This window comes from Mastacembelus armatus, chromosome 21 (genome assembly GCF_900324485.2).
Source record: "Mastacembelus armatus chromosome 21, fMasArm1.2, whole genome shotgun sequence".
NCBI lineage: Eukaryota > Metazoa > Chordata > Actinopteri > Synbranchiformes > Mastacembelidae > Mastacembelus > Mastacembelus armatus.
In genome coordinates, this window is record NC_046653.1 from 12,864,911 (window position 1) to 12,878,003 (window position 13,093).

Consider the following 13,093-nt stretch of genomic DNA (forward strand, 5'->3'; position numbering starts at 1 on the left):
TCTCAGAGTCCGTGTTATCACCCCTGGGTGAGGAGTGGACCACTCAGGGGCCCCAGGGGGGTTTCGCCATGTGGACCCGAGTTCGTCGTTTTTTCACAATGGACTCAAAGTACCACAATGCAACACAGAAAATATCATCTCCTTAGCTACGGTTTCAGGAGCTACGCCCCAAGAAGAAGTGGGAGTCTTGCCCCTGAAAGAGCTCATTGTAGGGAGGGATGAGAGAGTGTGTGTGTATATGTATGTGTGTGTATGTGTGTGATAGGGCCCCCTCCTCCTTAACTAGCTGGAGAGCAGCGGAGGGATTAGGACAGGCAGCTCCGCTCACTAACTACTAACTAACAGACGGAGGAGGAGGAGGAGGCGGGGGGCATCGCAATAAACGTGAATCATGCTAGTCGTCATTACTGCCGACTGGGAGTGGAGCCGAAATTGTGCAAGATTCGGATAACAGCGAAGAAAGGTCTGTGTGGATCGAGTCAAGTTTCCAGGTCTCGTCTTTCTGCCGTGAACATGCCTCACCAGGGGCTCCTCTCCTGCCGCCGCCGCTGCCGCGGCTGCTGCTGCTCGGACCCGTCGCATTATGCTGCCTCCCACACATGTGCTTTACTTTGAACTGACCAGGACCCGGATAAACCTGCGAGGAGCCTGCGAGGAGCCTGCGAGGGCGACTGAGCGAACCAAAGGACGTGCGGGGGTTTTCTTTCTTTCTTTTTTTTTTAAATTCGGAGTTTGTTTGTTTGTTTCTTTTGTTTTAAATCAAGTAGACGGAAGGGGAGAAAAGTTGTTGGTGAAAGAGGAAACATGGGGAACGCAGGGAGCATGGACCAGCACACTGATCTCAGAGGACACAACATGCCTCTGAAACTGCCCATGCCAGAGCCAGGTGAACTGGAGGAAAGGTTTGCAGTCGTTTTGGTAAGGAAGAATTATTTATTTATTTATTTATTTATTTATCCATCCTTCTCTTTTGTTTTCCTCCATGTTTCAGTGTCCTGGTCGGGACAGCTGTGTGTAGGTTGGACCTCTGTTTGTCCAGCACGCCTGATCCTTTCTTTGTTGTTTAGAAAAAAATAGTATCCCGAGCAAACAAACACAAAACAAAACAAAAGCTGTCTATTTACTTACTTTGCTGACTTTGCATCTGCTTCTTTGTCGTCGTGTTTCAGTTTGCAAACATTTTCATCAGGTATTTGAAACCCATTACTAAAGTTTTTAATTTTAAGATACACCATCCCCATCACTTTTACCCCCTTGACCCAAAATACAGGGCACTAAAATCTTCTGAGCACCATCTGAGTACCTGTAGTGGTAAATGATTGGTTTTATGGCAGTGTGCTTCCAACTTTATGAGTCTGGCTGGCTCACTACTAAAGCTTAAAGTGCCCGGCATGCCAAGTGTCTTTGAAACATCTGTCACATCATAAAGTCTGTGTCAACTATTTTACTTACCTGAGAGTGAAGGCTGATTATGGCTGATTGTAGTCAAAAGGTTTTCCAGGCTCAGTAACTGGTGTAGGAACCAGTAGGCCTGTGGATGTGATGCAGAATAGACAGCTCTGGATGCACATCATACTTTTCTAAATGAGGACACTTTTGGACCTTTCACTGAAGTTTCCGTCACCGCTGTGTCGGCAGGTAACGGCTTAGAAAGTAGTACAGGAGCTGGGAACTTTATTGTTCACCAGGGTCTCTTGTGCCGTAAAGTGTTGCTATATAGGCCATTGTTATAAATAACAAATAACTTTTGCTGATCAGGAGATTTTCCAGGACACAGCTCACCAGTCAGTGAAAACAGGCCTACGCTGAAGAACAGTGAAGTTAGGGTGGCAAAATGTGGGTCAAATGTGGTTGTCACCTGGCCTAGTGCTCTTGTAAACATTAGCCCTTAGGAGAAGGACTTTGACTTGAGGAAATCTTATTGCTGTGTGATCGTAGACTTGTCTTGGCGCAGAGGAAAAGGTTTAATTTTCTACATTTTGTTTTGTGTTGCAGTATTTTTATTTATTTATTTTTTTAGGAAGCAGTTAATGTTGTTGGCCCAGATCTTTTAGCCTGTAAGCCCATTACAAAAAGCGGATCAAGTTTAGGTGGAAGTCAGATCATTGCGTGTCAGCGTTGTGCTGGGGTGTGAATGCCGCTTGTCAGACGCCGATGAATCTCATTCTGTGCTTGGAGGCAGCTGACTTTAGTGTAAGAGAGGTTTGACGTCACGCCTCCACAGGGGATTGAGGTTTTCTTCTTCATCACATCTGCTGTTAGAATCACCTACCCACTTCAGTTTCAGAGCATCAAGAGGTCTCCCTTTTCTGAGCCACTTTGCATGGCGAATGGCAGGGATCAGAAGATGATTAGCATCCAAAAGTTTGATTTACAGAACTAATCCTAGTTATTCTTTCCAGAAAAAAAAAAAAATCTACCTGCCAAACTCTGGCTGTCGGAAAAGCCTTGTACCATGTGATATCCTCTCCCACTCCCTCTCTGCCAGCTTGATGTCTCAGCTCTTGGTGGGATGGAAGCCTTCCAGCATTAGAAGAATTTAGTGCTATAATCACAGCTTTTGGTGTTATTTAGTACCATTTAAACCCTAACGTGTCTCAGTCATTCCTGAAGACAGCTGACTTGATTGCCGGAGTGAGTGGCACTGTGTGACTGTGATGACCTCACTTCGGGTTGAATAGCAGATGATTAGAATGATACCTCTGTCTTCTTTGTATCTCAACATATCAGTGACTATCAGGATTGATTAATCAAGATTTGATTGTTTTGGACTGCTTGATCACTTTCACCTTCTCAATCTCGTCTGATATTGTCTGCAAACAATAGGCTTTGTTCAGTCACATCAACAGCTTCAGTGTTTGGATTCATCTGTTTGGCTGGTTCCTTCTTTAATAAATCACATAAAATATACCAGATAAACTCATTTTTGTTTTACAATTCCATATATCTTGGTCTTGAGGCAATACTAGACTTTTCACTCTCCACACTGGTGAAGAAATAGCACCAAGATGTTTTATCTGCCCCTCCTAATAGGCAAGCCTGAGATCACAATAGGGTGCCCTTTGGATTAAAGGTCTGTGCTTGTGTGTGATCACATGCAAGCACTCGCCTCTCAAAACCCTTGAATTTCATAATAAGAACATATTGTACTTGAATTAGCACCCATGCTGTGTAATGTGACAGTGCAGACGCAAACACTGACTCATGACTTTCATCTGTCGAACAGAGCACATGTTGCAACCGCACGTAACTTTAACACTTGATTCCTATAGTAAGAAATGAATACATTGAACAGTTGTACAAGTTATTGGATTATTAGATATTATCAGCCTACAGTCTGCCTGTGAAAAAGATTGTTGTTGCTAATTAAACATGTTATACAGTCTGATAAGGGTTTGTATCAACTCTCTATGCTGGCTATCCTTTACATTTTACCTTATCAAAACTGTATCAGAGCTTTGGTACCAACAGTATCTTTTCAATGACTCTAGGGTTGGAGAGTTTAAGCATGTGTTTCTTCAATTTATGCTGTTGGTCCATATAATGTGTTAAATTTGCCAGTGCAGTCATGTTTGTTTTTGACAGAAGTAGCCATACAAGTAATTAGTATGAATTAAATTAATTAAAATAAACCATGTTTAATTATTTTGAAATCTATAATAGGAATAATATCAGTTTTGTTTTCATAGACGAGGCTAAGAACTTTGTTTTGACTCTTAACTGCCTGTACTTGGTTTGTGGTGCTCAGTTGTTTGGGCACTCACTTTTTAAGCAATTTATTAAATACAGTGGGTGTTTTTTTTTTTCTTTCCATAATACACATACTTTAATAACTGATTTGATTTGTTTGCCTAAATATCAGAGGAAATTTGAAATTTATAAGAACAGATGAAGTAAGCATCCAGTTACCTAATTTACAAATGTATACATTTATTTAAGGTTGCAGAGGCTCTCACTCATAGCATTACACAAAGCAAACAATGCTGCACAACGGCTAAGTTTCATTGGAGAAACATATTGGACATGCAACAGTTAAAACAGTCTGAGACATTTTTCCTTTATCAAAGGGACTATAGCCTTGATCACTAAATAACCTGTAACTTCTTCAGATAGTCATGAAGCAAGTTGCTCTGTCCTCCCCACAGCAGACCCCCGTTTTACTGGTTTAATGTAAGATAAAATGCATATCTTATCTAAATGACAGGAGTGGCTTGTGTCGTGTTAACTGTAATGTTAGTACAGCTGCTGGAAACACCTGCTCTGCAGGTACAGATGCCTTGGGGGTGCACCAATACTGTTGCGCCAAATTTATCAGTCTGGGAAATCTTTTGTCTTTAGTGCGATTGTGTTGGAAGCATGTTAGAGTACTGCTTCAGCAGTGCTCTCTGCCTGCATTAACTGAGCCTCCAATAGGTTGCTAAGCCAGACAGCCACCACACAACAACTCAGTAGAAACTTTTTACATCAGTGTTCATCAACACGACTGCCACGGTGAGCACAGAAAGCCATACTGCCATTTACTTCTGGGAGAGAGGTCAATTTATCACCCTGCTTAGATAGTGTGTGTGATATCATACCAGCATTTTCTAGCTGCATATTGGTATTTTGAGTTTGCTTGAGTTTTTACTAGGCACACACAGTAATCAGTGGCTATGTATGATAGTAGTACTGTACTAATACTAAAAAATACAAAAAAAAAGTAGAGTGTACTGCTGTCTGAGTTGTTAGTTTCTACTAAGTGAAAAGCTCCCATTGAATGAAGTCTCTGTCTTATAACTCCCTGGAGCCAAGGACTGATCTTTGAAACAGTCTTAGGCTAATTATAATGCAAGGCCTCTGCCGTGATAAGACGGGCTAATTCAGATGTGACCTTGGCCATGAAGAGATGTGTAGTTTAAACCCAAATATTCATTGTTTAAAGTACTGAGTGGGGGCAGAGGAAGGCCTAAAGAGGAATTTGTTTACTTTTTTTTTGCATAAGTAATTTTCTGTATCAGTTGAAAGTTGTTTCTTTTCTTTGGATGTCTTGTAAGAATGTTACTGGTTTTAGTTTTCATCCTCCCATACAGTATCCACGGCAAAATGGCTCGATGGGAATGGCAAAATGGGAACATTTTTGCAAGCCTGCACTTCACTTGTGGTTGCCATAGTATTGAGGACATGCAGTAAGTCTACAAGATGGGTTGCACATGAAGATGAGCTAGTATTGGGGCAACGCTCTTGATATTTACTCTGCAGAGCACAAAGCTGATCTCCCAGTGAAACTACTTTAGAGCTCGCCATATCAGTGTCCTGGTAGATCATTTTACTCTGCACTTATTGCCTAATCAATCCAACAATGTCATTTAGCCAACCATTAGAGCATAGAAGTAAGGCTTCAAAGTGGCATTTTTGGCTCTGTCTTTAAGTGCACACTGGCTGAAAGCATGTGAAACATCCAACAATCAATCTCTTAGTGTCATATGTAAAATATGAGCTGGTCTATATGCTTCACACTGAACCGCTGTAAGATGACTGTGGAACAGGAATGCAGCTCAAGCCTCATGTCTGCTACCCTGCCTCAGCTAACCTCAGAGGTGACATCAAACCCAGTCCTAACCACATCCAGGATAACATTGACTTTGATCTCAGGACCATCGTGTTTGCTGGCTATCATAACCACAGTCAGGGAGGCAGAGGAGTTTACCGCTATTACTTGTTGAAATGCCATATGGAAGACTATAGGCTTAACTGTTGTTGTAGCTGCTCTTCTCAATAGTCTGTCCAGATTAGATCTAAGCTGCTTTGTTTAAAGGCTGCTGAGGTGCAACGAGCTGCTGTTATTTGTGGTGTGAGGCAGTGGATCTGAAATCTCCTACCCAGATTAATCACATGAATATCCTTTCTGTTCAACTGAAGTCTAATTTGTCACATTGACAGGTCCAAAGTGGCTGTGCCTTTTTACCTGCACAGATGTTCAACCCAAACCCTTTCTCAGGAGCGTTCAGTTGTACTGTCAAATTAGGCATACATTGTACTTAAAGCTGCACTTGTCGCAGTTGCGACATGAACAATGGGACGAATGTCTGTGTGTAATGAGAAGGTGATTGCTCGTACCAACAAACTCACAGTGAATTACAACTTTTTAGCCTGTTTTAGCTAAATGTTTTTTTTTTTCTTTCAGTTGTTCAGTGGGCAATTGAAAATAGTGAAAAGAAAAAAAATAGATCAATGTTGAATAGTATCATTACATACATACATTCATGTAGTTTATTCTGAGAGGCAGCTTGGCCTTGAGAATTTTACATATTGTTGTGTGCTTGTGATTGGCTTTCCTGGTTTTGGCTAATACAAAATACTGACCTCTATATCTCTTACATGGGACCCAGGAAGTGACTAAACTAGCCCTCCTGGTTTTTCCATGTTGACTCTTCTTCATTAAAAAGCAGAACAATGGGTATTGTCTGAAGAGCAGAGGGTGAACAGTGGCTGAATCCCGTGCAGCAGGCCTGGAGAACAGAGTTGCTTTTTATTCTGTGGAGAGTCCAAGACGCGGCCTGGCACTGGACCCAAACCCGGCAGGCTGCTAGAGGCCACCACACATAATGTGTGTGTGTGTGTGTGTGTGTGTATTGCTTATGTGCTTTCTGCTGTGACGGAGCCCCAGGATGCTCAACCACCAATTAGCTGTGACAGAGCAGAGCATGAAATGCTTGGGGAGCAATGAGATCCAGCAGCCAGGGTTCTGGCCTTTGCGTGCTCTTAGAGGGAATATGAGGTGCTGTGGTGTTAAGCGATAATGTGCTGGTCAAAACCCCGTTGCGGACCCTGGGGGCATCTTGCCTGGCTGGCAAAGGGTCAGCTGATTAAGTGTGAAGTTGTCTCTTGGCCGTGTGCAGGCACTGCTGAGTCAAAACCACTGAGGCTTCAATCTTTATTGTTGTTCTCAGCTTAGTTTTGACATCTGCACATTTGGGAGGGTTTGAGTTTCTGTACTGCTGCATCAGTGGCAGAGGCTGATTAGGATACAAATAAAATGCTGCTGACTTTAAAATATGGCTTTTCAGAAGGTTTTCAGCATGATACCTGATTGCAACAGTCCTTGACCCTTGTTTAGGCAGTGGATTAACAAAGAGTCTGTCACAGTGACCCTTTGTCTCAGTTACAGAATGGTGAAAGTGGAAACATTTTGCCCAACATTACTTAAAGGTTGTACTTAATTGCCAGTTGTCAACATTTTTGGAAGAAATAGCAACTTTCAACATCCAACTGGAGTTGGTGAGTCTTTGACTTGGTTATGAATGTCTTTGCTGTAGGTCTTCCTGAGCAGGTGTATGGTGATGTAGCTTGGGAAAGGCCAGGCTGGTCCATTCATGCTGGTCACAGTCAATTGCCAGTGTTGTCCAACAGGGCCAGTCCAAGGTCCACACAAAAGAACACAAGAGTCACAGCTCTGTAGAGGAGTGCATTATGCTCAGGGTCTGTCCAGACTCCAAAGCGGCAGCTGCGCTATAAAGCGAGATTGCTTGACCGACGTTCTGCACAACAGTGGGTGTTTTGTTATGAACTGTTAGGAATAATTTAATCTTCATAATGTTGAGCTCAATCAAAAACCAAGTCCTGAATAGCCTTCAAACATGGGCATTCTTGTGACAGATTGTTGGTGTGTTGTGGCTCCGAGGTGAGCTTTATCTTGTGACATTGATATTGTTGTCATTCTTTTTTGGGGGGCCTTAACCTTTATTGAGTGTACTTACAGAATCATCGTATTGATTGTGTGTGCCACCTCATTTACCCTCATTTTGTATCTTTTGAAATATCAGGCACACGATGACTCTTTGCCTTTAGAAAACTCATGGTCTAGCTGTCATTTGTTGGTACATGTTGTCCATCTTAGGACTTGAGTGCGAACATGCAATATGACGCTTTGTTTCTTTTTAAGCTTTCTTCTTGAATGATTTTTCTTTCTTGGGACATATGGTGCGTTTGAAGCTGCCAGAATCTAGAGGCATGTTTTGTCAGGTAACAACTTGCCAGAATTAACATCTGCACACCAGAATGGGACGTCCTGTTGCATTTCAATGTACGTCAGTGCTCTTTACTGCAGTTTGATATAGGCCCCATCACAGCTAAGGTCAACAACCAACAACCCCCTCCTGAAATGAAACCAGCACAAAGTGGACCAGGTAGAGTCTCATTCCTTGTTGTGTATTTCCAGTAAAACTCTTTTATCTATTATTCAACACCCATTTATTAAACACCCATTATAAATAATTCTCCCACACAATCCACCACATCATAGAACCAAGGATTATGCAGACAAAGCCATAGGCTTGCATTTGATTAAAAAAAAAAAAAAAACCTGTTATAACTGCTCCATGAGTCAACATACAGGACAGATGAAGAGATGAGTTAGTGACTGAATAACACTTGTGTTCACTGTTTACTTTGTTTTATTTTGTGTTAAAGAGACAGTCGCTTTATTGTGGAATCAAAGCAGCAGGGGGATATGCACCATAGAAACAATTCCAGTGTGTTTCAGCTGATATACTGATTATATCTGCCATGACACAATGTTGTGTTAAGAGAAGATATCCATACTTTCAAAAAGGTTGCAGGGAATCCCCAGATGGAAAGCAGGGTTCATCTCATCTTCTATATCCAAAAGGTTACAGTGTAAAAAAGTGAATGCTTTAGTCATAGGCACCATTATAAACACAATAGGCTACATCAGAACTTTTAGTGTGTGGTTGTATGTTGGGCTGTTGTAATTAAGATTTAAATCTGTAAAGGATTATACTTAGCAGCAGTATGACATTACTCATCCTCCTTTTTGTGAGCTCAGAGTTCCTGTTCCTCTCACTACCTCCTACTGAAATAGTTTATTCATATAGAAACTTATTCTGAAAGGAGTTTTGCACAAAATATCAGATTTCAAGTAAACCAGTGATTTCATTCCATAACCTACTTGTCTCAGACTCCCCAGAAACTATTGTGTATGTTTTAGATAAACACTTTTCCTGTTCCATAATCTATATATTGTGGTGCTGGAAAATGGACTCCATCCCAGTCTGGACACTTTCACAACATCTCAACATCTGGCTTGGCGAGAATTCTCCTGTGTTCATGTATCACTTGTTTTATTTGGACAACTTCCTGCTGCTCTAAAGCATCTCCATAATGTTTCCACTATTTGGATAATGTCCAGCATGAAAGCCATTCTGCTTCAAGCCAAAGTGACTTTTTCCACAAAGTAACCATTACAATAGACTTTTTTTTTTTTTGCAGTAGCCTATACTGTGTATTTGCACATAGCACAGCCAATGGATTTTCAAATGTTTTCCATTACGATTTATTGACTAAATCATATGAGACAGAGCAGTTTGACTTTACACTCAAAATATTTTGCACAGAGGAAGTCGAATTTGGTTCCACCCACTTGCAGCTGCTGTATTCTGTGTTCTGTTGGGGCCATTCTGTTGATTTCTCAGTGCCATTAAATGTGTGTTATGGTGCATGGTATGGCTTTCGAAATGCACTGGGTGTTTCACCTGTAGTTTAATGACTAGGATGAAGTAAATGACAGCAATGAGGAGATAATTTTATTAATGATTGGTGCTGTAGGACGACAAGCTAGTAGTGTCCTGCATGCAAGATTTCATGTAGAGGCATAGATGGTGTATTGTACTGTATCTAATATTATAGAGTAATTACCATTGAGATGAATGGAAAGGAATTTCACTGAAATGTGCTTGTAAGGCGGCAAGAACTGAGAGGCAACAGAACTCACCATTAGTCAAGAGCCGTTCTTGTGAACAGCTTTACAAACATAAACACTACTGTCTTAATGGAGCAGGCTGCTGAGCCAGGGTAGGGGGTTCTAGGGATTACAAAGCTAATCTGAGGACAGACAGGGGACACCTGTGCCCCCACAGAACACTAAGGATTAAGAATCCACACTGCGATAATGAGCGGAGGACAGCTCAGTTTAAATAGTACATGCCTCAAGGGCTGTCTTATTCCTTTCGCCTTTGTGTAGGCACTTACTGCTTACTGCCTCCACTATTGACATGACAGATTTTGACTCTTGCAGGTCTGAGCCGTAGGACTCCTTCACTTGCCTGAAGAAGAGAAATAAATGGAGCGTAACATAGTCGTGCAGCCTGTTATGTATTAGTGCACAGAATAATTACAACTCAAAGTAGCCTAGAGTGCTAATGTCATTATGTCTGTGTAAATGCATTAAAAACATATAACACCCCAGTGAGTGATAAAACAGGTACTTTACTGGGAGGGAACAGTGTAGCATCCAGTCATTTCCGGTGTGTTGAGCAATGTGCAAATATTTGTTATGACTAGGTGTCCATGGCTGATGGAGTCAGAGGTAGTTTCTTGCTGTGGCATGTAGAGTGGTGTTAGTAACATTGGTTTATAAAGACAGGAAGAGGTTATAATGAACATTAATAAATCAGAGGCTGGAACATTTGCTTTGAATGATGCAAAAGGGATGTTTACAAGAGAAAGAGGTGCGATCTGTGAAGGTCAATAGTTTGATTTTGCCTTTTATCATACTGAGTGTAAGATTCGGGAGAAGTGTTTTGATGATTTAATCGAGTAAATCTAGATCTCCTGGCTCGGTCAGAGTGGACTTTTTTTTTTTTTTTTAAATTGTGGTGCATTAGCAGAAAAAAGTCAAAGAACAAGGCAGAGTGTGGGTGTGTCTTGAACTCATTACAGCCCAGATCCCCAAGGACAGATCAATCCCTGCTCTGGAAGATATCTGAGAGGAAGTGGGGTGGCTCGGAGGCAGTTTCTGTCTCATACTTTTGTTGTTGTTGTGTATAACTACACCAGAGGAGGTTCTGTGTCTATTTGAAAAAGTTTTCCTGACCATGGAGCGTCTTTGGAACAGAGGGGTTGTCTAATGAACTGGTTTCACTTCTAAAAGTTTGTCCTCAAACCATAATATTTTTGCTTCTAAAAATTCTTCTTTTAATTAGCCTAGGTGTGGACTTTAAATTAGATGTATTGTAGTTATTTACAAGGGATTAAAGGTGTGCGTGCGTGTGCGTGCGTGTGTCTGTCTCCACTATATGTGTCATGAATTCTAATAATAAACCTTTTCTACCACAAGGAGTCAATTTGTGCACCTTGAATTGTAAAATATTCTGTTACAGACTCATCCCTACTCGAATGGTCAGATACACAATCCACATCTTTTTAACAGCAACAAAAACTAGTTCTTCATGTGGGCTGTGTTTGCTTCTGGGGCCAGCTGTGCTGTGAAGGCCATGCCTCTGCAGACCTCCTGGAAGGTAGTGGGTGGTTGGTGGGCTTGGAGCCAGCTGTCTATTTTTACTCTTTTTATGACTCAAGCTCCTCTAATGAGAGGATGCATGGATACTAATAAATTTTGCTGATGGGAGTTCAACGGTGACATAAAGTGATGTTAGTAGCAACTGTTGGAGTTGAGCTTCTGGTTGTCATAGTTACAAGAAGCCTGTTGTTACTGGTCCTGTATAACCTACCTTGGCTGCACCATGTTGTGGTGAGACGTGATCATAGTCATGTCTCACAGCAGAGAGTAACCACTCTGACCTTTCTAGTCAAGTCAGATTTTATTTATATTGTATTATGGTCAAATATTACAAACTTTGCTAGTTCACATCTTTGCCCAGGTTGTGTGATTGCAATGAACCCGGTTGTCTAAACATGTGCTCACACCTTCTGTTCTTTTGCAACTCTTACACCTCCTACAGCACCAAAAATGACAGTTGTCTTTGGTGGACATTATTCAGAGTTTGAATAGAGACCTTTTGTCGGGATCCTGGCTGCTGTAATAAAGAGTATGCTTGGTCGGAGGACGCAGGTTGTCGGTCAGTGCTGGCTGCTGAATATGAGTCAAGTCTCAGTGATCCTCTCATTTCAGTGACTGCCAGTTCATTATTCACAAGCCCAAAGAGAAGACACACTATGAAACTGGGCTGACTTGCAGTTTGTTTCTAAGGGATTTTTTCTTAAGGTTTTGGTGGCCCTTAAGCCCCTGTACAAATACATACTGTATCTAGTCCATATGTGGTACTATTTGAATGATAGTGTTTGACCTCACAACACTGCAGTAATCTTACTGCATGAAAAACTGAGTGAATTTTTTCCCCCTAGTCTTTCTAATTCAGAAAACCTTTGTTAGCGCATTCATTTGCAAACATAAACTGAGTAACACGTGAAAGGCTGAGACCCTGGTAGGTTTATTCATCAGTACTGTCTTATGTTTAGCAAACCTTTTTCACATCTGAACCAAAAAAGGTAAAGCTACAATGTGAAAGTTTATAGTACTAAATGCATTACTCTTGCACGCTAAGACAACAGCGTTACTGTCACCAAACCACTCCAGAGTTGAGTTTGACCTTACTTACTGGTCTTACTGTATCAAAAAAACCCAAACATATTTGATGTATTCAAAATAATGTTGAAAATGTGTTACAATATACAGCCCAAGTTTTCAGTTAGTGTACGGCCTCATCCACAGTGATGTCACTTACTTGTGATACCTCAGGATTCATGTTTGAGCTAAAACTAGCTGCTTTAGCCTTTTCCAAATGTTTCTAAAGGAAAACACAAACTTTCAGCACAGATGTGGGACAGCTGCATTGGAGATGAAATGTGAGTTTGGCAGCATGAAGTGTGGCTGGAGATGATGAAGTGTTGAAACTGCATTTCACAGGACAGGAAAGTTATCCAGCACAGTAAATTCCTCAGTCTGTCCCCCCATTCTTCATTTTGTTGGTATCTGGAAGGAATCGTTGCCTTCTCATTGATTGCAATAATTTTAGATTCTTACTCTATGGTCTGGATATTTATAGCTTTTACAGCTTTATTACAATATTTTGCATGATACTGCAAGTTTTTTTTTGTTTGTAAACTGTGGTTGAACCTTGTGAAATTTTTGGATTTAGTCGTTTGAATGGGCAAACTCATTATAATCTTCTGTTATTACATTTTCATTTCCTGGGAGATTTTATGTTTGTGTGTGTATGTGTGTGTATCCATGAGGGTGGTCCTGCTGTCAAGTGTTGGTGAAAAGCTGTTCCACAATCCTCAACAGCACCCCATC

General features: G+C 41.2%; 1 protein-coding gene across 4 annotated transcripts in view; it reads left to right on the forward strand.

The window, feature by feature from the left end:
• The first annotated feature begins 804 nt into the window (after nucleotides 1-804).
• fmnl2a (formin-like 2a) overlaps nucleotides 805-13,093 on the forward strand; it is a 45,763-nt gene continuing 33,474 nt past the window's right edge. For all 4 annotated transcript variants that reach the window (XM_026294802.1, XM_026294798.1, XM_026294801.2 and 1 more), the window contains exon 1: nucleotides 805-918. In XM_026294802.1, the coding sequence (XP_026150587.1) occupies nucleotides 805-918 (114 nt within the window). The remainder of the gene's footprint in view (nucleotides 919-13,093) is intronic.